General features: G+C 52.3%; 1 protein-coding gene across 2 annotated transcripts in view; it reads right to left on the reverse strand.

The window, feature by feature from the left end:
- The window catches only part of MYO5B (myosin VB), a 340,465-nt gene that overhangs the window by 51,004 nt on the left and 262,642 nt on the right, over positions 1-26,819 (reverse strand). For both annotated transcript variants that reach the window (XM_045065614.1, XM_045065613.1), the window contains exons 18-22: positions 17,756-17,867; positions 13,495-13,706; positions 12,306-12,462; positions 10,069-10,308; positions 2,399-2,632 (exon numbers count right to left, since the gene is read on the reverse strand). In XM_045065614.1, coding sequence (XP_044921549.1) covers positions 2,399-2,632; positions 10,069-10,308; positions 12,306-12,462; positions 13,495-13,706; positions 17,756-17,867 — 955 coding nt within the window. The remainder of the gene's footprint in view (positions 1-2,398; positions 2,633-10,068; positions 10,309-12,305; positions 12,463-13,494; positions 13,707-17,755; positions 17,868-26,819) is intronic.

Here is a 26,819-nt window from a genome sequence, read left to right on the forward strand (position 1 = left end):
TGTCCTTGAATTGTTTTCTCTTGGCAGTTCCAAGTTCTCATTGTGTTTACGAACTAGCTCAACACACCCCCAGGAAACATTTTTGTAAGGAGAAAATGTTATGCTGTGCCCAGGAACAGTTTCCTATCACAAACCCTTAGGACAAGGCTCGACGCTGACATTTTTAGAGCGCTGAGTCCTCAAGCCGCAGTGCCCAAGAGGAAGCAGGTAGGGAGGCTCGGTGGCTGAGGAGTCGAGGCCTCTCTGTGGCATGGAGACAGGAGATACCCAGGTTTTTGTGGGTTCATTGGGTGAAGACTTCCCACATGCTTCACCTCAAACAGGGGCCCATGCAGGGAACTTGCTTTTGTTTTTCTCCCAGAGTCACTAATCTCAAGGGTTTCCAGTTCTAATCCTGGCTTCTTCTCTGCCTTTGGATTCCCCTGCCTTGTTTTTTCATCACACGGAAGGGTCACTGTCCATTTGTTCCCAGAGCCAGTAGACACAGGGAAGAATTCCACGGTTTGTGGGTTACAGGCTTATAGCTACATTGTAATGGGAGCTTCCTAGTACCACATGCTTTCTCCCAAAGAATGAAGTCCACATCCGGCCTCGTGGTGGGTGCGCAGGCAGGTCTGCCTGGTGACACATGGGGGCCAGAAGCTCCCACTTTCCTTGGCTAGGCTGGCCGCCTGCTCCGGAAAGCCCCACGTGTCACTGTATTCATCACCCAATCCGCACGTGGACCCCGTCTCTGATGCTAGGGAAATCCCCGGGCCCAGGCAAAGCAGTGGCCGGTGGTCGGAAGTTCAGCCTGGGACAGGGAGACTGTGTTAGGCAAGCTCACCACGGGCCGGCCCAACCGCTCTCTGGGATTGCATCCACATGGCAGTCTGCATGCTCCCCAACCGGGCCTGAGGGCTCGGGCCAGGAGAAGGTAACGGGGCAGAGGAAGAGGGATGTTCTATAGAGCAGGTTGGGGTCCTTTCTTCTAGAGCCTTCAAATACCGTCTCATGGAGTTGGCCAGTTAAATGTCCAGAAGAATCCTGAGAGATAATCTACACTTAAAAAAAATAATAAACAGCTGAAGGAACTAAGGCCAGTAAGCTTTCCCATGTGACTTGGTAATGGCAGGACAGGGAGCAGAATCTGGCCATTTCAATGTCTACGCCAGAACACTTTCTGTGGTGGCAGTTAGCCAGCTTTTCTTTTCTTTTCTTTTAAGATTTTATTTGAGAGAGTGAGCATGTGAGAGCAGGGGGAGGGGCAGAGGGAGAGAATCTCAAGCAGACACTGCACTGAGCACAGAGCCTGACACGGGGCTTGATGTCATGACCCCGAGATCATGATCTGAGCCAAAACCAAGAGTCAGACACTCAACCAAGTAAGGCCACCTAGGTGCCTCTTGTCTGCTCTTTTTATGAAATATTTGAGAAAGAGAGAGAGAGCATACACAGGTCGGGGGAGGGGCAGAGGGAAAGAATCTTCAAGCAAACTCCCCATTGAGAATGAAGCCCAGTGTGGGGCTGGATCCCATGACCCATGAAATCATGACCTGAGCTGAAACCAAGAGTGGGATGCTTAACTGACTGAGCCGCCCAGGCGTCCACGGCTCTAATTCTTAAACACTCAAAGTTATTCTGACATTAGAAACACTGAATCCCTCCCCTTCCTTAGTTTCTCAAACCCCATGACTGTCCAGTACTGGAGGCATGGAACAAGTACGCAAGGTGCTATTTGGCCTGTGGGCTGCGGGTCACTGCAGAGACACAGGAGCAGACAGCAGTGGCCTGCGTCCATAGGAGACTCTCCGAAAAGCATGTGGCATTCCCTGGCTTGAACAGTTCACCTAGTTGAGGAGAAGGAAATCTGACTTTTGAGTTGGGGGAGTAGGGATGAATCTTGGGAAGTTCTAATTTATGGAATACAGAGATAACCTAGAGAGCCCCCCAGCCAGAATGCGTGAGGCAGGCTGAGGCTATCCACACAAACTTAAGGCAAATACCCCAAGTAAGATTACTACGAGGTTGCCCTAATTCCTGCGATGTCAAGAAAAGCCAGCAGCTCTGTACCGTGCCTCTTGCTTACGAAAACGCGGGCCACAGAGCTGACTCAGCGGCTAACTCTAGGCTATGAGAAGGATGCTCAAAACTCATACGGGCACTCCTTTCAGGGGATGCCACTGCGTTCAGTTAACGGCAAAATTTGATCAACATGTCTTAGGTGGATGAACACGAGCTCGTGTGGGCTCCCCCAGCACGTGAGCACTTTACGTCTAAATACAGAGAGAAGGTCCATTCCTGGGCACAAGCCCCAGTGAAGCCCAGGGCAATTTTAGAGGAGGAAGAAGAAAACGCCCTGAAGGGGTGCTCTGTTAGCCCGCCCACTGCCACGGCGCTCCCTCCGGCCTTGACATACCTTTTTCAGCTCATCCTTCTCCTTGGTGTGGGTATCCTCCAGGATCTTGCGCTCCGAGTGGGCTCTCTGCAGCTCAGCCCGCAGGCTCTCGACCTCCTCCTGCAGCCTCAGGCTGCTGTCCCCGCTGTGGCCCTGCTGGTAGCGGGCCAGCTCCTTCTTCAGCTTCTCTACCTCCATGGTGTGCGTGGAGGTGACCGCCGACAGCTGCTCCGACAGCGTCCTGAACTCTTTATTCTGTGAGCGCCCCGGCAGAGGAGGAGAGAGGAGAAAGAGCGGAGAGCAAGGTTATAGAGGCAGGCAGAAACCACGAAGGCAATTAAGGAAGGAGCTTCCAACGTGGAATTCGAGTTTGCAATCACAGCACGCTTGAGTGCTCTCCTGGCATCCCCCAGCAGAACTCTGTTGGGAACCTGGAGGCAAGAGAGGGAAAGAAAGAACTCACTGAAGGGACGTTCAAGAAGCGTCCGTGAGCAGTGGCAGAGCTGGAAGCTGGCTGACGGCGGTCAGTCTTGTGTGTGTGGCTGGACAGACCTCACAGCCCATTTTTAAATTGTCGGAACAATTTAATAGCTGGCTTCACAGATCTGCAGCCTTTGCTTTTCAGGTTTTCGTGGTCTTTCACAAGGGGCCCTCCCGCCCTTGGACTCGGGACTCGCTGGCACAAAACACTGCAACCTAATCGCTAGCTCTGAGACAAAGGACCCCTTCAGCATCCCCTCTTCCAAGGAGGCCCTCCATGGGGCCAAGGGATCCTTCTCGCCACCTGTCAGCTTGCCCTGGCGGACTCTGACGCCACACATGGAGGCTCCCGCAGATTCTGCCCGTGCTGTGTCCCCGCGGACTGGACACGCAGACCAACAACAGGCAAGCGAGCAGCCCCCCAGTGTGCCCGGTGCAGATTTGGAAGGGGACAGCACCCCAGATGGGCTCACACAGAGGGAGCACCGAGGACCCAGAACCAGTATCAACAGCTCGTGTCAACACAGGCAAAACCTCATGCTCCAGGAGGCGAGAGGAGCAGCTGAGAGTGGCCAGTGGGGACAGGGAAGAAGGGGTTCTCCAAGTAAGCAACAGATTGTCACTCATTATTCTTCATTGGCTGCTCTCTGGTGAGCTCCTTGTAGACCAGAGCTGTTGGCTGAAACACCAGTAAGCTGGGGCATCAGGAATGAAGCTTCATGGAAAAGCTGTGCAGAGTAGCAGAACAGAGGCTGGCGGACCCCGGAGGGTGCCATGCCTGCTGTGGGACCTCCAGCCCGAGACCTGCTGTGGGAGTTCAAGCAGAGCGTGGCTTGCTTTGAGACTGCAGAGAGAGAGATCCTCATACAGTCCAGGCACACCTTTGGTTACAGCCTGACATCACCCTAGGTCTGTTCTGGCAGCCAGCCTTGCTGGAAGTAATCACAAGAAATCCAGTTAGAGGTCATCTGTTGAGAAAACTCAGTCCTGTCTGTACCTCCCACCCCAACCCTGGCCTGGGTCCCCCACCCCAGAGGCTGAAGGGTCCCTGCCCAAGAAGTGGGTTCAGGGAGAAGACAAGTCAGGTCAACTTTTCCCCACTCGGCCTGGGAGTGGAGTGTCACCTCCAGGTGGCACACTTGGGTCACATCACCAGGAGAGTGGCGCAGAGGACTGGGCGGTGGGTGTTTCTAGCTGGAGCTAGTGTGGGATATGGAAGGAGGCACAAAGTGTGGTGGTGGACAGGAGCACAGGCACAGCCTGCTCCTCTGGAAGAATGTGAGGACGAACTATGTTCTGCAGACAGGCAGATAATGGCAACCTACTATGAACACAGAGGACAACCTAGAACCCCTATGCAAAGAAAATGTGTTCTTCTGGGAGGCTAGCTCTTTGTGGCTTCTGACACCCAGGTGGACACAGGACTCAGGACAGAGTGAGTGGCTGGAGGCAGACAGACCTGTGTTCCTATGCCAGCTCTACCCTAGATCAGCTGTGTCGTCTGATCACGTCCTTCCACCTCTCTGTGCCCCAGCTCCCTTGCGTGTGCAAGGCGGACTGATAGTAAGTCTTTCCTTGGAGTTTTTATCCAGATGCAGGGAGATCTAGTGCTTTGCCGGTGCTTGGCACATAGTAAGTGCCCAAAAAACAGGGGCTGTCGCCTTCACTCAGCTCTGCAGGGAGTCCCGAGCAGAGGAGCTCTGAACACTCTGCTGGCCCCTGGAGGTAGTGGGGAGACTCCTAACAGCAGCACCTGGCCAGCTCCTTAATTCATCAGCAGCATCCAAATATAATCACTGGGGACTCACTGCAGCTGCACAGTTCATGTCCCAGAGGTACGATTTCAGAAAGGAACACCCCAGAAGAGCCCAGCAGATCCCCCTCTTATCACTCCTGATGTCCACGTCATGTGCTCACAGCTATGCAGCTAAGCCTGACACGGCAGGTGGTGTGGTGCACCTTCTCCCTCACAGATCCCAGAAACCCTCCGTGCAATGGCAGGCTGAGCTCCTCAGGGCTGCCTTTGCTGGTGTGACCGGGAGACCTGGTCTGCTGTGTCCTGCAAGTGAGGGCCTGTTCCTAACAGCAGAGCATGGGGATTTCCAGATAGACCCATATTCTTCGGCTTCCTCAAACATCCTCAGAGGATGTTCTCTCTGCCTCTACCACTGAAGGACACAGATCTGTCCTCAACTGCCAACAAGGAACTTGTCTGTTGTTCATTACTTTCTCAAAAGCTCGTATTTTTTTTCCTCTCAAAGATTTGCTTGGTAAGATTTTTTACGCTTGAAATGTTTCCCCACCTGAAGGAGATGGCATTCACCTGTTCCTCTGGTCCATGGTCCTAAGCACTCTGCTGGACCTCTACAGCACTTGTGTATGAACCAGAAAATTCACCACCTCTAGGAGGATGAGCTCCACAGAGCTGCCTCTCTGGGGGAACATGGGCCCAGGGGTGCACAGCTTAGAAAAGTGGACACCTCTTCCTTAGGGTAGCAATGCTCCAGAGCTCATAGCCAGATGAGCAGAGCAGAGGATGGTCTTCGGCTCTATGTGTCCCCACAGCCAACCACACTTGTGCAGTGTACAACCTGCAGAACTGCATGGAAGAGGTTTCAAGTAGTTCCCAATCAATGGCCTACAGACCCCTAGGGAAGGGGGTGAGCGAATCATTGCAAGACTGCATCATGAAAAGTAACATGCTCCACACATGCTACTAGTGCTACCTGGCACTACCTGGCTGGCACTGTACTACATAATTCATATATACACTAACTCATTCACTCCTGAATATCCTAGTTAGTGAGACTGATTAAAATCCCCATTTCAGTTAAGGAAAATGAGGCACTGGAGGTCATAAAGCTGCAAATTATACTATTTTTTCAAATATATTTGGATGCTCTTGTGAATCAAAATATCGACTAATTTTACGTATCTACTGAGTGCATATTAAGCATATTGAGTCAAACCGATTTAAAAGGCTACCAATGGAATCCATAGAATGCTCTCATGATTTTTCTGACAAAATATTTAAATACAGCATTGTACTCATAAAAGTCTAATAAGCTTGACCCTCATTGTAAAAGAAATGGTAGACTCAACTGGCCTGGTCATTCTACATGTTGTGCTTGAGTAAAGCCAGAATGATAGAAAGCCAAGTTCACTGGCTACATCATTTTGGCTGAAACATGTCACAGCCCAGGCCTACATCAGGGGCACCATAAGAAATGGTCCCAGGAACTGTCACTGTATTTATTGTTGAAATATATTATGAAGGATGATGTGTCTTATAAATACACAGATGACGAAAACCGCAGGAAAGATGTCTCAGTACCCGGGACAGCTCCAACCCTCCTAAACTGTTCTCTGACCACTGAAGTGAGACTCTAATTTCCTTTTTTCTGTTTGCTTGGGAACTTGGTGCCAGTTTTGTGTCTTGTCACTTTAGCTAGGTGCACAAAGCCTTAGACATGAATTTTGGTGCACGCTTACCCTGGCTTTATTCTTTAGTTTCCTCCTTTGCTGACCTCTTGGCAGTGGGGACATCTCTTAAAAAAAAACAAACTTCCCCCAGGTAATCCTACAGTGCCGTGCAGCCTGGAGTCAGAAGCACTGCTTTATCCACATCATGGTATCAGTGAATTTTTGAGCTAGAAGTTACTTTAGAAATCTTGGGCCAATCTCTTTGAAAGAACTCAAGGCCCAGGTATAGATCCGGCTGTAATCCCAAGCTGTCCGGTCTTGTTGCAAATATAATGGAGACAGAACTCAGGCTTCCATCCAGCTGGGACTTTGTCCACTACCCCATGCTGTTCTGACAAGTACTTTGGGATGTTTCTGCCTCACCTCTCCTTCTGGCTTAAGAACCTTGCGTGTCAGGAAAGCAGTGAACAGAGTTGTCTCCAAGGCACAACATAACAGAAGAACATTCAATTCCAAATGGCTAGCCCCACCAAGCATCTCTGAGGACCTGGGGCCAGGACCATGCCGGTGATCATGCTGGCGCCTCCTCGCACGACAGAGCACACATCCTTTGACAGTGGATCACACAGCCCTCCGTAAAAGGCCAATCGGGCCAAGGACGACGCCATCTTTATGCGAAGGAACCCAAAACAAAACCAAGCCTTCCTTGGATTGAGGAATTCTCCCATGTCCAGAGAGTCTCCAGATGTGCAGGTAGCCTGCATTTGGTTGGAGGGGCCAGTATGTTCTCTGGAACCAGACCGCCAGGTTTCAATCCCAGCCATGCTACTGCCCAGTGTGTGGGCTTGGGTGGACTGCCTACCTCTGTGCCTCAGTTTAAAGTGGGAGAATTATCATCTCAACAGGCCACGGTGAGGATAAAAGAAATGAACATATGCGGATGGTGCCTGTTGCATATATCCGGGCAATGCGGGGAGGGGTACCAGGAAGCAAGCTCTAATCCCACCCTCCTGCCTCTTCTGCTCACCCTCTGCACAGAGGGCACCCCGCCCGGGGTAGAGAGCACCTGCCACCACTCACAGATGTTTGCCAAGCAGGAAGCTTAAGGCAAAATCTCTTTTTAAAAATAGGCCTTTTAAATCTGCTTCTTTTTGATGTTCTAGCACGTGGGTTGTAAAATATCAGATTTATTTTTAACCTCTCAAGCTAACTTCAGAAGTCAGCAAAGCCAACACAGGGCCCAACGGCTGGAAACCAAGGGCTGCAGCGGCCAGGCAGCGTGTGGGGCTCCTGGCGGGGAGTCCCTCCGACTACACTGCACTGAGTCCCTCCAACTAAACTGGGAAGTTTTGACTCTACAAATATCTTCCATGGTCCTTTGTCAATGGCCACAAAAACAACAATAATAATATACCTAGGTCCTCCCTGGACTTGGCGTTTTTCAAATGGCCAATTCTTCCGGCTCCTGTCCCCTGGGCGTTGTCATCGTGGGATGAGCAGGGGGCCAGGTTCCCAGTGTCTCCCAGCCCCACACTGAGCTTCCCCACTAAGGATCCCAGCCAACAAGACACCCTGTGGAACTCACACAGCGAACACCAACACCCAGGACAGCACTTCTTCCTGGGAAGTCCAGTCTTTCACAAAAGCAGAGATGCAAGAACATTTTACTATGCTCTGGGCACTGCTTCTGGGCTGCTGTCTGGGGCATGTGGTTTAGGTATAAAATGGCTTATTTATGTTCTTGTCCCTACTGGGGTTACGTGAAGCTTCCCAACTGTCTCACCGAGAACAGACGCGATACAATGGCGGGACCTCCGGGGCCATGCCTGCTGACTCTAACTCGAATTCCATCTCCATGCTACGCAGCCTGCTCCCGCATTCTTTGTGCTCTCTCCCTCTCCTTTCCTTTCTCAGGAAGCACCTGAAGCCCTCGAGGGCACTGCAGAAGCCTCCTCCTCTGGTTATCTTGCCACCCTGCATGAGCAAAGTGGCCGTGAGCCTGCTTTCAAGGCTGGGAACCCATCTTGGCAAGGACAAGGCCCAGGGAAGCGCTCACAGTTTAATGATGTTGGGGGTAAAAAACCAAACAAACAAAAAACCCAACCTAGTCATCCTCTTTCTGGCTGTGGGATCAGAGAGAAGGCAGCTGGAATGCTGACTCTAGAATTTTCTAATTCTGTGACCTCAGCCCAGTACTTGATATCCCAGATCCACCATTTCCTCATCTGTGAAGTGACCTCACAAAGCCACTGGGGACCAAAGGAGAGTGAACATAAAATGCCTGTCACAGGGCACGGCATGTGGGGGTACGCAGGATGTCATTGGGGGTGAAGTGCTGTTGGCCACACTGGAAGAAGACTGTCCCCTTGTAACACAGCATCAACGTGCGTCGGACTCATCCTCTGCTTGTCGTGCCTAACAGAGCACCAGCAGTGGTCAAGCACCAGATAAAGTTCCTAAAAGGAGGATGAAGGAAGACTGGCCACTGGAGCCACCAAAGAGTAGGCGTACACACCTGTGTGCACAGAGGCCTGCCTCATCTTTCCAACCTGGTCGTGGGTACCCAGCGTCCTGTGCTTGGTTTGAATTCCCTGCACATACTCCACACTCACAGGGACCTGACCAGTGAGCTGTCACTTGTGTGACTGGTGGAGAAGGTGGCCAGGGTAGGAAAAGGAAGAAGCAGGAACAGAAGAGTGGTAAGCACTTCCTGAGCTCCCCAGGGCAACCAGACCCTTGGTGCATGTTCAATCACTTGCTTGTCTTATAGCCCTAGCAGCCCCATTTTGTGGATAAGAAAACTGAGGCTCAGAGCGGGAAATCAAGTCACTTCACTTTAAAGCAACAGCAGAGCTGAATTTGAATTAGAATCTTTCTGATTCCAAAGCAAGTCTTCTTCCCACCACGCAGCACAACAGAGGCAGAAGAGCAGAGTGTGGGCTTTAGAGCTGGACCGATGGGGTTCGGATCGCAGCCTTGCCACTGTTGCCCAAGTGACCCTCACCTGTAAAGAGAGGAGGATGACACTATTTCCCTTCTGGGGCTGCTGTGAGGATTAAACAGGCTAAGAGAGACGAAGCACTAGGACGGTGCCTGGTGCTCAACGAGCCCTCCCCAAACGTCCACTCACATTACCACCCCAGGCTGCCTCCACCGGGGCAGGAAACCATGACTCTGGGCGAGTGTAGCCACTTGCTCTCGCTGCTGCCACAAATTACCATTAAGTCAGCAATATAAATCTATGGAAACACTACAAACCTTCTGACCTTACAGTTCTGGAGGTCAGAAGTCTCAACGGGTCAAAGCAGGGCTGTGTTCCTCCACGAGGCTCCAGCAGGAAACCCCGGTCCTGCCTGTTCTAGCTCCCAGAGATGCCAGCGTCCTTGGCTCACGGCCCTGCCTCACGCCAACCTCTGCCACCACCTCTCTTCCAAATCTGACCCTCTTGCCTCCCTCCCACAAGCATCCTTGTGAATATATGGGGTCCGCGCAAATAATCGGGGCTCATCTCCCCAACACAAGACCCTTCACTCCATCACCTCTGCTAGGTTCCACTTGCATGTGAGGTCACACAGTCACAGGCCTCGGGGATCACAATGCAAACATCTTGGCGGGGGTGGGCATTACTCTGTCTGCCATAGTCAGTGGCCGTTCTTGCTGACTGAGGTGACACCCTCAGGACATCTGTGCTTCCTCAGGTCCCTGGTGCACGCAGTTCCCTGGGGAGTTCTCTCAAACATGCCCCCCAGGGTGTCCCCCACCCCAGGTAGGGAGCTCCGGCTGCTGACCTGATCATCGATTTTCCGCTGCAGCTGGACCACCTTGTTCTCCATGCCCACGTTGAGGCGTTTCAGGTGCTCTGCGGAGCGGGCCTCGATCTTGAGGGCCTTCAGCTCCTGCTTGGCCTTGAGCATCCGGAAGGCACACTGGATGACGATGGCCGCACCCCGCAGTCGCCGAAAGCGCCTGCGTGCCATCCAGCCCCGCACGTGCTTCTGGAGGACAGTGGCCTTATGCTCCATGAGGACCTGGTGGGGGACAAGCAAACACCTGCTGGGTTTACACGGCAGGAAGAGCGGAGGCTCCTACACGGCCCAGAGGAAGGGAGAGCCAAGGCCGGCCTGGGTTTTAGGAGATAAATAGAAAATACGCCTCCCTAAGACAGAAGGCTTTGGGGGCCATTTGTGGTAAAAACCAGTTTTAATGAAGTTCTGTAGCAGTCCACATACCTGCAGAGAATCAGCTGTTGAACTCTTGTTTTTAGTTTGTTTTCTGTTTTACTGGTCAGGGAACCACAGGGTTAAAAACCCCCAAGCTGGAGGGGCTGAGATGAACCATGATAACTCCCCATTCAGCAGATTCTGATCTCCCACCTGGTAACACTGAGCCAGAGAGACGAATGGGATTCTCTAGTCAGAGCCCATTAATGAGCCACAGACTTAGAGTTAACAAACTTGGCTTGGCAATCTTGTTCCTATGAGGTTAAAGATCGCTCGGAAAGCAAAAGCATCATTGCTGTGTCCACATCGATATGTCAACACAGCATTTTATTTTATTTTACCCCGCAAAATAAATGTTCGTGGCATAAATGAATAAATGAGCAGACATGCCTAGTATGCCGGCTCTAGGGGAGCGCCAGGGTTCAAACCTTGTGCCCCCCACGTGTCGCCTGCCCCTTCCCTGATGACATCACACAGAAGTCACCGATCTCCCAGGAAAGCTCACAGAATGGGCCCCACTGACGAGGGTGTGCCCTACCCTGCTGTCTGACCACGTTTGGTTTTTCATGTTCCCTTCAGTGTTTGAGTTTTATTTAGAAAATCAAGCCTCCTCTGATCACAGAAGAGAGAAATGTTCCTTTTAGGAGCAAAGCGTATTTTTGACATTTCCTTCGAATCCATCGTCCCTCTCAGCTTTGAGCGTCAGCTGTATGGGGGTGAGACGGCAGGATGGATATGCCCTGAATCCTTCAGCTTCACTGGAATAATGGCCTGGCACGGAGGCCAGGGTCCCCCTCCCGTGACCTCACCTCACCAAGCTTAGGCTCCTAACTCATCGAATGAGGGGGTTAAACCTGATGATGCCCACTAAAGCCCCCTGCTCTCACGTCTGAATGAATCCAACACAGGTCACCAGGCTCTGCCACTGGCTGACTGAGTGAGTGCCCTGGGCAGGTGAGAGCTTCCCCAAGCAGCTCAGCTGTTCAAGGGGCACAATGATGTGCACCCATCCTACCCATGATGGTTATGGTCACACCTGGACTTGACTGGTCTCAGGGTGCCCAGATTAAACACTCCTCTGGGTGTGTCTGTGGGGGTGTGTGTAGAGGAGAGGAGCATTTGAGTCAGTGCACTCCCCTCTCCAAGGTGGCAAGGCATCATCTCTCAGGGCCTGAGGAGAACAAAGGGCAGAGGAAGGAGGAATTCGTTCCTTTTCTCCTGCCTCGCTGCTTGAATTAGGACATCTCATCTCATTTTTTCCTGCCCTCGGACGGAGATTCACACCATCCACCTCCCTGGGTCTTAGGTCTTCAGACTTGGACTGTATGACATCACTGGCTTTCCTGGACCTCCAGCTGGTGGACGGCCGACTGTGAGACTTCCCGGCCTCCATAACTGTGGGGAATTTCCTGAGAATCTCCACATATGTACACACATACACACACACACTCGCACGTCTCCTATGGGTTCCATGTCTCTGGAAAACCCTAATACAACACACCTCATGGCTGGAAGCAAAGGTGTGAAATCACTTAGAAGAAAGTTAGGAGCAGCCTACAAATGTTCGTAGTGGTGACAATCTATTTGCTGCTGCTTTAGTTCTCTTTTTAAAAAAGATCTTATTTACGTATTTTTCAGAGTAAGCCAGCAGGAGCATGAGTGGGGAGATGGGCAGAAGGAGCAGCAGACTCCCGGAGGAAGATCCCAGGACCCGGGGGTCAGGACACTTGGCCTCCGAGCCCCCCAGGTGCCTGCGGCGCTGGTCCTCAGCCGACCGCCTGCAAGTCCCCCGGGCGGCTACTCACCTGCCGGTAGCTTCTCCGCACCAGCATGCCGCGGGTGAAGGCCTGGATGATGACAGCGGCCCTGCGCGCCCTCTGGTAGGCCAGGCGGGTCCTCCGCATGCGGTACTGCTTCTGGAACACGATGGCCGCTCGGGTCCTCCGCAGCTGCTCCGCTAGCCTGGGGAGGGAGAGGACGGGCGGGCCCCACTGAGGCAGGCCTCGTGGCCCTTTGAACTCGAGCCTCTCCCCATTCAGCCCCACCAGCTGGAAACACTCTGACAGGATGCAGCAACACCACAGCCCCTGAAGCTCAGGCTCTCGACAGCAGAATGAGCCTCCTCCATGTGGTCTCAGGAGTCGGAGTGTGACCAGCTCCATGATCCCCATCTGCTCCCTCACCTGCCACGAGCCCCTCACTCCAACCTGGGCAGCCCCTGATGACACTTTGTGTTTAGGCTTCTCTCTGTCTCCCATGTCCCCACGAGCCATGAGTTGAAAGCTAGAAAAGCCCTCCAAAATCATCTAGCAGAGATCCCGAGGAGGAAGGAGCTCCCCAGCTGCACCCTGCTTGCTAAAGGGAGTTGGTGCTGGGCCGGGGCGCTGGGTCAGGGCATTGGGCTCGGGCTGGGCCGGGGCATGGGGCTGGGGCACTAGGCTGGGGTGCTGGCCAGGGCACTGGGCTGGGGTACCGGGCTTGGGCTAGGCCGGGCCGCTGGACTGGCATCCAGGCTCCGCCCCTGGGTAGTTGTAGGTGTTCAGACAAGTCACACCCTCAGCACTGGCTCCACTGAACGACTCTTGAACAGGACCTCCAGAGATCTTTCCAGCTCTCATTACTAAATTGGCAAGGTGTGTGGAAACCGGTGCTACAAATCATGATGGAGAGTGGAAGCCATGAAAGGCAGAATTTGTCTCTTTTCCTAAACGATTACCTTGGGATTTAGGCAAAGGGGAAATGGTGGCTTTGTGGCAAGTGCAGCCAGTCCTAGGTGAGTGCTGGCAGGATGGGGACAGACTGGGGAACCAAGAGTCTTGGAACTAGACTTACTCCCTCAGGTGAGAAGGGCACGGGACACAGGTGCCCAGCTCCTGGGAGAAAGCCAGGGTGCAGACAGAACCACTCTAACTAGGCGGAGAGAGGCCAACCAGCTAAGCCTCCCCACCCTCCCTCCCCCACTCTGCTCTCCAGATGTGCCCTCGCTCAGCTCACCTGCGGGCCAGGTGTCCTCGGCAGAACCTCTGCAGAGTTAAGGTAGCCGCCTTCAACCTGCGGTATTTCACCTTCTGTAGCCAGCCGCGGACCGTCTTCTGGATCATGATGGTGGCTGCCCGGAACTTGTCGGCGCGAAGCTTCTCTAGGTAGGCCACCTGGCCTGCCCGGAAGAAGATCTTGGTGCGGCCAAACTGGAACTTGTCGGGATCCTTTACGAGGCAGGGAGGGGAGCACCAGTGAGGCAACACACCCTACCACCCGGGTTCTTCGGGGCAGAATTCCCTGCCAGAGCTCGTGTACCCCTGCTCTTGGATGTGCGCTCACTCTTAGCATCCACTGAGCAGGCTAAGTCCCTTCTGTTAGACTCAGGGTGCTAAGGTGTCCAGGGCGCAGCAGGGAGCAAGAATCCTGCACTTAAGCAACTGACATCATGGTGAGAGCAGAAGACAGCAAAGGCTGAGTAAGTTTTCAGGGAGTAGTGAAGATTACGAGGACAATAAAACTGGGGACTTTATAGGTGGGATGGGGATGTTTAAAAAGGATAATCCAGGAAGGCATTTCTCTGGAAATGATATCTGAACAAAAACCTGAATAAACTCAAGGAGGCAGCCTCAGGAAAATGTAGAAGAAGAAAGTTTCAGAAGATGAGCAAAGCAGATGCAAATGTCCTGTGGCAGCCGAAAGCGAGGTGTGTTTGAGGAACAGGACAGCCGGGGTGGTTAAACGTGGGGGAAATGAGGGAGGCTGGCAGGAGAAGCTAATCGCCAGAGGCCTTGCAGGCCACAGCACACAACTGAGATGCAGAGCCCCTGGTGGTGCTCTGAGCATGGAAATAACCTGCTCGGGTCATTTAAAAAAGATTACCCTCAAACAACCACCCTATTGTATGCATAATTCCAGATTGCAAATAACCTTCCAAATTTTTGATTTCAGACTATTTTGAGATATTTTTGACATATAATTACTGTCTTAATTATATTTATTTAGGTTCAAATTAATTACCCTTCCTCGTGCTCAACCCCATGGATAAGGAATGATGACCCAGCAGTGTGCTCATGCACAAGCCTGGGAGAGGAACCTTGAGAGTTAACCCACTGTAACTTTGTTCCCTTTGTAAATAAACTTCCTACTTTTATTCACTGGCATGAAGACCATAAGCAAGAAGGAGCTGAGGTCTAAAGAAAACACACACACAGGAACATGCTTCAGGTTGACCAATGGCTCTGCACTAATGCTGAATCACTACTCTGTATGGGCTCCTTGCACCAGGACGATGGGGCTGCCTAAGCGGTCTCTGATGGTCAACTTCACAGCCAGGCCGCAGGTGAAGCTGGGAGGGGCGAGGTGTGGACCTGGCTCCCATCCCTGCCTCTGCTCAGGGCCGTGCACCTAAAGGGCCCCAGCAGATGCTGTGAGGAACAGGGCTGTATCAGGGTGGGAAGCCTCCAGGCAGCCAAGGTCCTGCCCTCCTCACTGCCCTGCTGACAGGGCCGCTTCTCTGTGGAGCAGGCTTGGGGAGCAACGGGTGGGCAGCTCCACCCTCACAGTCAGAACAAAGCCTGGCCGCTCAGGCTTCCACTGTGCCAAGGCCGGGAGAGCCTGGTGCACCCTGGGAACCAGAGTACACACGTTTATTTCCTAGTCGGGAAAAGCCACCAGGAAGGGTGTGATCTGGTCGTGAAACCACTGTTTTCACAAATAAGGATCCTTCTGAAAGTTCCACCATGACACCGGTCACCATTAGCCCAATTGCCACGCACGCTCAGTGCCTATGTCCTGAGCACCCGCCCTACCCTGGATCTGCTTGCTCTAACCCCGAGAATGTGCAGACTCCACTACTCATGTACCAGGCCATCAGGGCTTCCCGAGAAGCTTCTCCCACAATCCCAGACTGAAGGAGGAGAAAGGAATCTCAGCAACCGTCCCAAGCCACCCTTTTTATTTCACAGATGGCAAAACCAGCGTCTGCAGTGGTGAAGCGACTTGTTCAAGGTCTCGCCGGAAATACCGAGCCCCAGGAGTCCTGGGCAGCGGTCTCTCATGGTGCTAGGCCCCTTTTGTGACCCAGTCTGGTCTTCACACACTCACGGACAGAGTTCCCTGTGCTCCCGGGGTTCCCTGGAAGTCCTTGCTAGTAAGACTCTGCTCCCCCGTCACGATCAAGCTTCAGGTCCCCACGATCAGATTCCCTCCAGCGAGGTCTACAATGGTCCCGGAGGGCAGGTGCACGCGTTGTGCTCTTCCTCTGGGGGCCTCCCAGCCACCACTCCAAGTCAGAGCACATTTAAGGATGCGATACATCACCAATGGGATTAAAGAACCAACTCACGCTGAGGATGAAGGCTGTTCGCACAGCCCCTGCAGGAGGAGACCAGCCCTCATGAACCACCCCACAAAGCAGTCCCTGGGTCCCCTCCCACGGACGAGGCTGTAGGCACCTGCTGCCCGGCCCCCACACCACCAGCTTCTTTCCTAACAACTGTGTTCTAAAAGGCACTGGCACTTGCTTGGGGCTGGCAGGGGCCCTTCTAGGCTGCCGTGTGGCTTCACCATAGCAGCACTGGTGACTAGAAGACATGGCCCTGAAAAGGGGTGGGGGAAACAGATGAAATATAAGGTCTGTGGAGAAGTCCTGAAGCACTGATCCTGGGTCCTTCTCCAGAAAGGGTAATTACATGCGGTGACATTCATCTCTTAGACTGGCTCAAGGGGCACGGCGACCCAGAGTAGTTTGGGGGGGGGTGTGTGCAGTCTGTGTACGTGTAACACCTTGAGCAATCTTTACCAGCATTTTACTCCTTAGTTCCCTGATCTGTAAAATGGGGGAAATGATGCCTGTATCTTCCTCGTGAGACACCGTGAGGATTAGCTGAGGCAGGTACGTGAAGCAGTCAGGAAAGTGACTCCTGGGTGCTTCATAACCACGAGCCACTACTGTCAGGCGACAGTCATGACGGGCCCACCTAGCGTGTCACCCACAGAGCCACCAGCATGAACGCAGAGCCCCTGTGAGAGCCAGTAATGGCACCAGGAACACACAGACAAGAGGATCCCTGCCATTTCAGGGTTCCCAGTCCAGGGGAACGACAAACTCTTGATTGCAAGACAAGGGGACAGATGCAGGGATAGCACAGAGTGAGCGCTGTTGGCCCATAAAGGTAGGGGTCACTAACTCCACCTGGGAGGTCAGAACCGGCTTCACAGACCAGAAGGCATGCTAAGAGCCCTGCTGGGAAGGAGGGAAGAACCTAGGCAGAGCAACAGAAGAGGGAAGGAGACAGCACACGTTCATGTAATTTTTCATCAGGGAATTCACTTAGTTCTTCCATTCTACAAACGTTCCTTCTGTGTTGGGCTCGGTGCTTCCAGCTAGGGACTGGGGGCATTAACACAAGGATTGTCCTTGGCAATAAAGGATCTACGTGTCTCCAATCAGGGCACCATGCCCCAGGCTTCAGGTGAGCCGTAGGCTACCGGTAGTTCAGCCTCCGGAAGCCCTAAGGTATACGCGGATTTTCTACTGCAGTGGGATGGGGGTAGCGGTACCCCTAATGCCCACATTGTCTGTGGGTGAGCTGTACTGGGAATTCGCCATTTTTTGGATGTAGTTCTCTCCGTTACACGACCTTCTCAAAGGGAAGGAGTTTGTCGTACCCTTTACTGAGACCACCCGGGCCATGCCCTGTGGCAACCCTGGAATACAGTGGAGCTGGTATTTCAGATCTGTCCCGCCAGGAGTCCACAAAGGAGCTCCAGAATCAAGACTCAGGTTTGAGTTCGGGTTGTTGTAACTGCAGCCTTTGCCTTATTTACAACAAGCGTCGGGGGGAAGGTCTGAGGCCAGTTAGGCAGTGAGAAGATAGGAGAAGTGCACCTGTTTTCCCAACCACTGAGGAAAGCTGTGCCTGGGCTACAGACTGGAGCCCCTGGGCAGCTGCGTGGTGTGGGCAGGGGCACAGCGGGCAGATCTACAGAGCCTCGGGCTCTGGAGAAGCCAGAGTCCTGGGCCAGCAGCAAACCCCAAGGGGTTGTACAAACATTTTTTATTTTCTACATGTGCAGAGATGTGAAAAAAGGTAGGAAGTACTCTATACACATGAAGGAACTTCTCTTTTACAGTTGCTGATGTTGGGAAACAGACGAACATCTCAAACATTTTTAAGAGGAAGGATGAAGACCAGAGCAGGCTGTTAAGCCCCCACTTCCCAGTTCTCTTCTGGGCATTCCGGGTAAGCCTCCAGGGGCAAGCCTAGCTCACCTTGATGAGGTTCTCCAGGACAGACCTGCAGATGGCCTTTTTGTCTGTGTTGCCGAGCTCTCTCTTCTTGACCAGCACTCGATACCGGTTGAAGAAGTCATGGTAAGCCCACCTGGAGGGAAAGCAGGTGCATCAGGCACGTGTCCTGCCTCTCAGCCACACAAGGGCCTCCGGCCGTCACAGACCGTGCCCGCCCCATGGGGTCACAACTCCTGGCACAAAGCTGTTCTCAGAGCAAAAAACATTCCAGGGCCTTGTCTTCCTCCAGTCCCTCTGAGAATTTCAGTGTGTGGCTGAATTACACAATCACGAGTGGAAGAAAGGGAGGCTTCTGCAGATCGCTCTGGAAGGACTGACTGGAGGCAGAACAACTTAGAGGGCTTCTGCCCACGCAGACGCAGGGGCGCTCCACTACCCTACTGGAGGAGGAAACTTGCCAGGAAGGCAGCCTGGTTTTTAAATGTTGGTTTTGTCTTACGACATTAATATTTCTCATTGAAAACTTCAAAAAGTGCAGAAAAGTAAACATTAGCTGATAAAAAGCGATATTCTAACCCTAAGCAACAACGCTGTTCACACAGTCTGGCATACCTTAGAAGGAACCCTTTTTCTCCCCAAAGTTATTTCCCTTAGGAGTCCCCATTCATTAGAGAAATATGAACCTGCTGTTAAGGAAATGTTCAGCAACTCACATCAAGAAATAAATAAAAATTGAAGAGCTCTTCTAGTCCCACTACCTTTCAGTAAGTGTGCTCTGGTAGGTTCTGGAAGGGAATCTTCCAGAAGGCCTTAGGTCTGTCCCTTGGCCTCTGAGGAGAACTCTACTTAAACAAATGCAAGCTTTTCAATGAGTGAACTATTTCTAGTTCTAGAAAGGGGTCCAGCCCCTTTCCCTTCATACAGATGTTCACGCTCTCTCTCCTGGCTCCTGACCTGGGGTCGGGGGAGGCTCACAACCGCCTCAGGTCAGCGCACATTCTATTCCCGCACTATGCTGCTCTATGGAGCCTCAGCTCCCAATCCAGACCCCTGTGACGGGGAAGCCGGCCCTCCAGCCCTCCCCTCACCCCGTTCTGCGTCCTCAGCAGAGGTGCCCCATCAGCCCCCGCTCACCCCTTCGGAAGCACCAGGAGGTACGGCACACAGCCTGTCCCCAGGCACACGTGCGGTCCTCGTCGCCCACTTAAAAACCTGTGAGATGCTGCTTCAAGGTTGTGCATCTACCACTTACCATCACCTGGGGCCTCGCAGAGTGACGGTCTCTCATTTTAAAGTACTAACTGGGAGTAAATGGATTGAACCCCTTCTCCCGGAGCACATTTGCCTTTATGGGGGGGGGGTCCTCTAGAAATTTCATCCAAAAAACTAAGCACTGGGGAATATTAGGTAGTCCTGGTGGGGGGGCACACCACGTGCCCGGGAGGCTGGTTCTTCCAGACTGCCTCTCCTTGCGCTCCACAGCCACCCGCCAGTGTGGGCCTCGGGTCCCCCTTCCCTCCCAGGCTGTTCTCAGTGCCCTGCCCACACTGGGCTCCTGCCTCTCTGCCACCTCGGTGACCACTTCCCTTGGTTTGGTGGAAATTTCTAACCTAGCGATGGGTGTCAGAGCGGGGAGCATAAGAGCAAGTGACAAAAAGCATTCCCACTTTTTTCCACAGTGTAAGATGGTTGTTTAGAAGTTATGCTTTCTTTTCTAACCAGCTTTACCGAGATAACTCACATACCATAAAATTGACTTTTAATCTGGAAAACAGACTTTCTATATCTCTAAAGCATGCAACCATACCGAGTACTGCATTCCAGAATATTCTCATAATCCCCCACCAAGCTCCCAAGCCCCATTATCAGTCACTCCCCATTCTCCCCTCAGACCCTGGGGACCACTCATATCCTTTGTTTCTATGCTTCTTACCTTTTAATTAATCCTGTCACACAGGTAATGGCAGCCTCTATTCTGCTCAGAGCTGACTGGGCATTACATGGTCCCGCTCCCAGGCTCCCCGTGATGTGCTCAGGCACCTTCGGGAGGAGGGTAGAGAAGCGCTGGGAGCCCCCAAGGCCTCTGTTCCATGGCCTGGGAAAGAGTCCCTTTACCCACTGTGCTCCTGTGGCTTCCTGCCCCTCCAGTTGTGGGGAGACTATGAACCAAACCCACTGAATTCCCGACCATCTCTAACAGGCAGCTTCAGGAAATGGAAACGTTGAAGGTTATCTGCCCAGCTGAAGGCTGCTTCCATTATTCCAGTCATGTGCGATAAATGTCAAGAAAACTCCTGAGGTTGGACCGTCTTAATTTTGGAGACTTGGGAGCAGAGCGAGAGGTGATAAGCCACACATCAGATGTGTGTTCTGTTTTTAAGGCACGGGAAGGCTACCGGGTTTCTCCAGAGCTCTTTCTGCCCCAACCCCCGAGCCTTAAACACAGGCCATTCTCTCCACTGATACTTCCACATCGGGTAAGATGCAAACAGAATGCCCGACACTGATAAAGGGCTTTGCAGGGTCCAAGCCTTCTCGGTCCTCACGCCCAGCCGTCCACCAGTGGCTCCACCAAGCCACTGTTCCCACCCGCACAGGGAGGCGTGGGCTCTCCCCCGAAGGCCGCTCAGCACTTTCTGGGTGACTTTCTGAGGGCACCTCCCCTCCCTGCAATAGTTATTTGTGTACTTGTCTTACTTCTCCCAACGAGTTTGCAATTTCTCCGGGGGAAATAATCAGAGCAGCATTTAGCTGGGCTAAAAACCTTAAATGGTTCTAATTTGAAGACTTCTTACTGCTGACAGTTCCAGAACTCAGGGAGGTTACGGGCTCAAGGAAACAAGACAGTAGGGAGATGCGACGGCACACATCCAGGCGGGTCCAGAACAAGCTTGGGGTACAGAAGCACGGAGGCCTCCTCCGACACGGCCCGGCCCTGTGACCTCAGGCAAGCCTTGGACTTGTCCCATGTGGAGCTCTCCGAAATGGAGAGACCACCCCCAACCTCACGAAGTACCTCCTGCATGGCGGGGGCTGAGGAGTTCATGCATGTGGAGTGCTTAGAAAGCTCCTCCCCCACCCCCATCCTAGTGACCCTCCCTTCCTGCCTGATCCCCGCCCCTTTGCTTACAAAGGCTTCACTCCTCCTGGGTAGTACTGAGGCAGGAAGGCAGCCACAGAAGCCAAGCCGCCATCCGCTGCGGGGACCGGGGCGGGCTCTCCCTCTGGAGCCACCCAAGGAGCACACGGCCGGCATGGAGTGTCCTTCAGCTGAGGGCCCAGAATCAAATGGGGATTCTCTTTTCTGTGGGCCTCTGTGCAATGAGAGAGAAAGGCCTTGCAGGAAAGGCCCTATCACTTGTGAAGAAAAACCTCCCAAGTGAAGCTAATCAGAGTTTGTGATTGTTTTTCAAAAAAACTGAATTTCTTCACAGAACTTCCTGATTTGGTAGGGATATCTGGATGGAGATTTTTTGTGGCCACGTAAAAATTGGGGAAGACCCCTCTATAGGACCACAACGTGTCCAGGATTCCCCCTGAAAAAATCCACGACCACAAATCTCTCCCTCCCGGAGCATTTTAATGATTCCCGTTTCCCTGTGGGATACAGAGCTTTATGCCTTCTCTAAAAACTAGCTTTAGTACATGTGTTAGCTTCTCTGCTCGACTCTAGCCTCCTCTGGCTGGGCTAGGATATATTTTTAAACTTCTCAGCACCTAACATGGTTTCTTCCTACATAGTTACTTACATTTTAAAAGAATGGGTGTTTTCCTGACCAATAAAGAGGTTGGAATCCCAATGTTAGACCTTTTCATTCTACTAGTGTTTCTCAAAAAGGACACTATTGGCTTTGGGGGAGGACGATCCTTTTGTGCTCCAATGGACAAAGAGCCTCTTCAGACCATTCCTTACCACACCATTCCTTGGGATATGCAAACCTGTTTGCAAATATCTGCAGAATGTTTCCTATAGAACATAGTTCTAGTCCGAAAACCACCATCTTGAGACCAACCAACCATGCCTGCCATCCTCCTCCATAGTCGAAGTCCACTGCTTCTGTTCGTGCTTTCCATTCTCCTCAGGTGGCCCTGGACAGGTCCTCTCCCACTTACACTATGGCTGTGTGATTCTCACTGGCCTGGACAGGTCTTTCAAGCCAGTCCTAGGCCTGGCTGCTCCTCCATTCTGTATCACATTAACAGTGGGAGAAGAGGTCCCATTCTTAGTCTGTTACAGGCCCCAGCTGTGGCCTCAGCCCTGGGCTACATGGAGTCCCAGCGGCCCCAGGGACAGAATGCACTCAGCGCCACTCTCCCTGGATTTGGACTCCCAGGCAAGGGGCTTGGCAGAATGTCCTGGACTTCAGTGCCATGTTTCCTGTGGAAACAAGGCCTGCATGACCCCGGCCAGCTAGGGAGATGTGCCCATCTGGCAGAGTAGTCACAGCTGGGTGTGGGGTAAAAGCCCAGGGCCTAGGATCGCTCCTGGTAAGAATGGGGAGATCAGAGGCAGAGGCGCAAGGTCGGAAAGGTGCTTCCTTACAATAAGCTCCTCAGGCTCGAGACAGCATGTGGTGAGCACAGCTGCTGTGAGTGTGGAGCAAACACAGTAGGGTGATGTTCCAGTCGACTAAGTTGCTATCTAGAGCCCCATAATGGACGTAATCATCTGCATGTAGGAACATTCTAGAGAACATGCCTCCCTGAGCGGTCCTCAGTGGATGGCTGTGAACATATGGAGAACAAAGTGATCGCACTGTGTACTTCCCTTCTCTTGAATAGATTCCTTCATGCAGGATTGGCTGGAAAAACAAACTCTAAGAGTCCCCAGGAAGAACCCTTCAGGATGGCAGGTCAGATTATCACGAGGATGAAAACGGTGAGCATGTTTGCAATCTATCCAATAAGCAACTAGTATCTCGAAAATATAAAAAACTCCTATAGCATCAAAGGGACAAATAACCTGGTTAAAAAAATGGACCAAAAAAAAAAACTGAATACATTTCTTCAAAGAGGATATACAAATAGCCATCAAGCCCACAAAAAGATGCACAACATCATTAATCATCCAGGAAATACAACCAAAATCAAAATGGGATACCACTTGACACCCTCTAGAAGGGCTCTAATGAAACAGACAGACAATAACAAATGTTGGCAAGAATGTATAGAAACAGGAAACCACATCCATTGCTGGTGGAAACAAAATGGTGCAACCACGGGAGTAACTGTCTGGCAGGTCCTCAAAAGGGTAAACAGAGTCACCATGCCAGCCAGCATTCCCACTCCCAGATACATCATCAAGAGAAAGAAAAATACATGTTCACACAAAAATACACACATGGATCTTCAGAACAGCATGATTCATACCTGCCCCAAAGCAGAAATAACCCAAATGTCCATCGATTGATGGATAAAACCCAGTGTATCCTCGCAACAGGATGGTATTAGGCAACATAAAAAAATAAAGTTCTGGTACGTGTTAAAACTGGGATAACACAAAAAGCCACTTATCATAGGCTTCCACTGGTTTGAAATGTCCAGAGTAGACAAATTTATAGAAAGAGAAAGTCCGTGGTTGCCAGGGCTGGGAGAAGAGGGAAAGAGGCCGTGACCACTAACAGGAACAGGGTTCTCTCCCAGGTGATAAAACACTATGCAATTGGTAGTCATGGTTGCACGATGCTGGGAACACAATGAAAACCACTCTAGGATTGCCTACTTTAAAAGAATATTTTTATCGTACATAAATTATATCTCATTTTTTAAAAGTCAGTGTGATGAGCAAATGAGATTTGGGGAGGGCCTTTGTAAGGCAGTGCATGAAACCTGGACTCATCCCCGATCCTGCGGAGGTGTTCCCAGCGCAAACGCGGCAGGGTGTGTGCCCACCATTCACATCACTGCTGATTAGCCTCTACTTGCCTTCCCTGCTGTCCCCACGTACGTCCTGGGAAACACAGCCTCAGAGTCAGAGGTGGCCCCGGTCTGAAGGTCACTAAGCTTTGCTACCGAGGGAGGGAAACCTAATTCTTCCCCACTGGCTCGGAACTGGAACCGAGTTACAAAGTGAGGAGCAGAAATCCTCCGTGTTGGCACTGCCCAGAGACAGCCACGGGGCTGCAGCTGACCCTCGGCCCACAGTCTCCTCCAACGGAGAGTTGCAAGGCAGGGCGCGTGTGCAAGTCAGCTGCCTGGTGGCTGTGACGAGCAGCCCCGCCAAGGACCCCGGGGCAGACTCCAGCCCGAGGGAGAGCGCACCGCCCTCGGGCACAAGAGCCACAATGAAGGGCTGTGAGATCGCACGGCAAGAACGATTTTGCTCCAAAGTAAGCTCTGCGTTACTGGCTTGGTGGGGTTTTTAACAACAAGGCAAGTGACGATGGGTCTTTAGTCCTGACTAAATGGGCAGGTGGACCGAGCAACTTCTCCAGACTCCACCCTCCTTCTACGGTCCTGTGTTTTGTCTACGTGGCGGCCGAGGGATGGAGGCTGGCAAGTGATAAGTTTTTTCCGACCGTGCTGTTGAGTTTTTCTGAGGTAAAGAGGAGAGCATGGAAGATTTAGGCATCTAGTTTTTACATATAAACCTTGCATACTCAAGGCGTCCTCCTACAACATGTGTGTTGTGGTTAAATGGAGTTTGCTTCACAAATCCTCTGGGACACAAAGCTGCGTTGAACACACTCCCCTGTCCCCCACCCCCCACAGGAGACCGAGCATGGCACAGGCACAGAACACAGGGCAGGGGTGCAGCCGGGAGCCGGGTGATGGTGACAGTCACGGTGGCCCAGCGGCTCCTCCCAGACACCGCATTCAGCACGGTGCTTTCTGTGTGTGCTAACGGCCATATTTCTTAGCCACTGCAGCGCATTTCAATTGGAATGATACATTTTCATTTTCAATCAGACTCACAGAGAGCCACAATTCTTAGGCAGATAAAAATAGACAAGCATAGAGCCTGACAGTGGGACGAGGGGTCTCCAGAGAGCTGCCGCTAGCCGGCCAATCTGTGTGCGTCCTCCCGGGCTGGCCGTGCTTGGGGGGCACTGGGCACGTGTTCGCTTCAGAATGGGGCTAAGTGTCCTGCGCCTAGGGCATCAGAGACTGGATGCAGAAACTTGGCCTGAAATCTCGGCTGCAAAGGGCTGGCCTCTGCATGGGTTCCCGGGGAAGCGGCCTCCAGACATTTCATCGTGAGTCCCTAGGATCCCGGGCCATGCATTTTTCCTCTTTGCCATCTTCTTCCCTGGAAAGAGTTGGCATGTGCCCTTTGGCCACTTAAGTTGAAGAAATGTAGAAAAATGTTCTGAGTGGTAGTCCCTCCTCCTCAAAGAAGCCACTCAAGTTTCGTTGGGCAATAGCTCTGCAAAATCGTGTTACTTAACAAGCTAAATCAAGTGAAATCACGTTGCTGTCTGGAGTCCTAGCACCATGGAGGCGAATTCTTTCTGAGATGAGCCCCCAGCCTGCTCAGGCCCATAAGGGCTCCCACAGGTCTCCCAAAGTCAGGCTAACAAAATGGGTGCTCGGCTCTACATTCTGAGGCTACGCTTTTGTTAGCTTTAAAAGCTAACACCTTGATGGGTACAGAGTAGCTGTACCACCTTGTCTGGTTTATCCCCAGATACAGCAGACACCCCAGCCTCCGGGACAAAGCAGTAAGGGAGAGGTTCAAGCGGTGAGCTCCCTCCAAATGGTTACCGTGACTGGCAGGTGCAGACAGGCAATGTGTCACAAGATCACGGGCGAGGTAGCTCTGCTCCCAGCCCTCTCCCCACTGCTCAGTTTTCAAAGAAAGGCCACCCTAGGTGTGTGGCTCTCGGAGAGGGGATTCGCATCAAAATGAAACAATATGGAGGATTTAGCTCTACCACAACACCAACAAAAGTGCCATAAAACTGTGCCGCCTCTTTCCAAAAGAGAACACTTCAAATGGCCATTTGGGGAGGGAATCCTCCCTCTGAGGCCTCGGCAAAATCTGCTAAGACAGCAGAGGTAAGGCAGCACTCTGGACCCAAGCCCAAATGTGTAAATCATAGATAGCATTAGGTAACATTTTCTGTGGATCGGAAAATACCAGGTTTTTTTTTTCCTTCCCTCCCTACACTCGCCACAATACTTGCAATTATGAAAACAAAAGGTCTAGATGCCCTTGTGATTAGGTGCTAGAAAGAGGGGTGAATCGATCAGGGCGGCAGAAGGACACTCATCGGCTGCCCCACAGGACATTGAGTCTGCGGACGCATCAGCCAGCGTTGCCGGCGGTGACGGAGTCAGGTGGAATGCACGGCAGGAAAGGCCATTTCCCATGTAGGTCTAAGGACCTGGAGGCAGTGTGCTCTCTCGGCAGCCAAGGCAGAGGAGGTCTGAATGAGGACACAAGCCAGTCTGGCCCGCTAAAACTAGGAGACGGAACAGGAAGAACGAATGACGACGGACGGGCAGAGAAGGTCTCTTCCCAGATCGCTGGGCAGGAGACGTTATCGTCCGTCCCTTCTGCGCCGGCACGTGGAGCTGCTTCCGGGCTGGTGGAATCCGCCCACTGCCTCCCCGTCCACCCAAAGCCTCCTCCCCTACTTCGAGGTCCATCTCAAACCTCACCTCCTCCAGGAAGCCACATTTCCTTCCAGACTTGGCCTAATTCTATGCTGCTCTGTTTTAGGTTTTTATCCCTTGGCCTGGACTGTGAACTCCTGATAGGCTGAGGTCATGACTTAGATCCTGGATTCCCTCCCGGCCATCGGCACAGAGCCAGAGGCTCCACGGGGAAGGAGTGGAGCAGGTGGCCGGGTTAACAGGAGAGGAGACATGGAGGCAAGAATACTTTCTCATTCTATAGCAGCTCAGGGAACACCATGGGAGTGAAATCCTGTTCCCCTTCCTCTTCCTCCGACAGAGGATTCTGTACCACAGCAACAAACTGGCAAGAATGTGGGTAGGACGTGCGGTCACTGATTTCACAGCGAGGCTGCGAGCAAGTCGGGTGGGTGAGTCCGAGATGACAGAGAGGCCCAGGGACCCTTCCCAGAAGCACAGTCTAGAGCTCATTGCATCAGACCCCGGCTCCTGGCTTTTGCTTGAT

This window comes from Mustela putorius, unplaced genomic scaffold (assembly GCF_011764305.1).
Source record: "Mustela putorius furo isolate JIRA1106 unplaced genomic scaffold, ASM1176430v1.1 tig00003858_pilon_pilon_pilon, whole genome shotgun sequence".
Taxonomy (NCBI): Eukaryota; Metazoa; Chordata; class Mammalia; order Carnivora; family Mustelidae; genus Mustela; species Mustela putorius.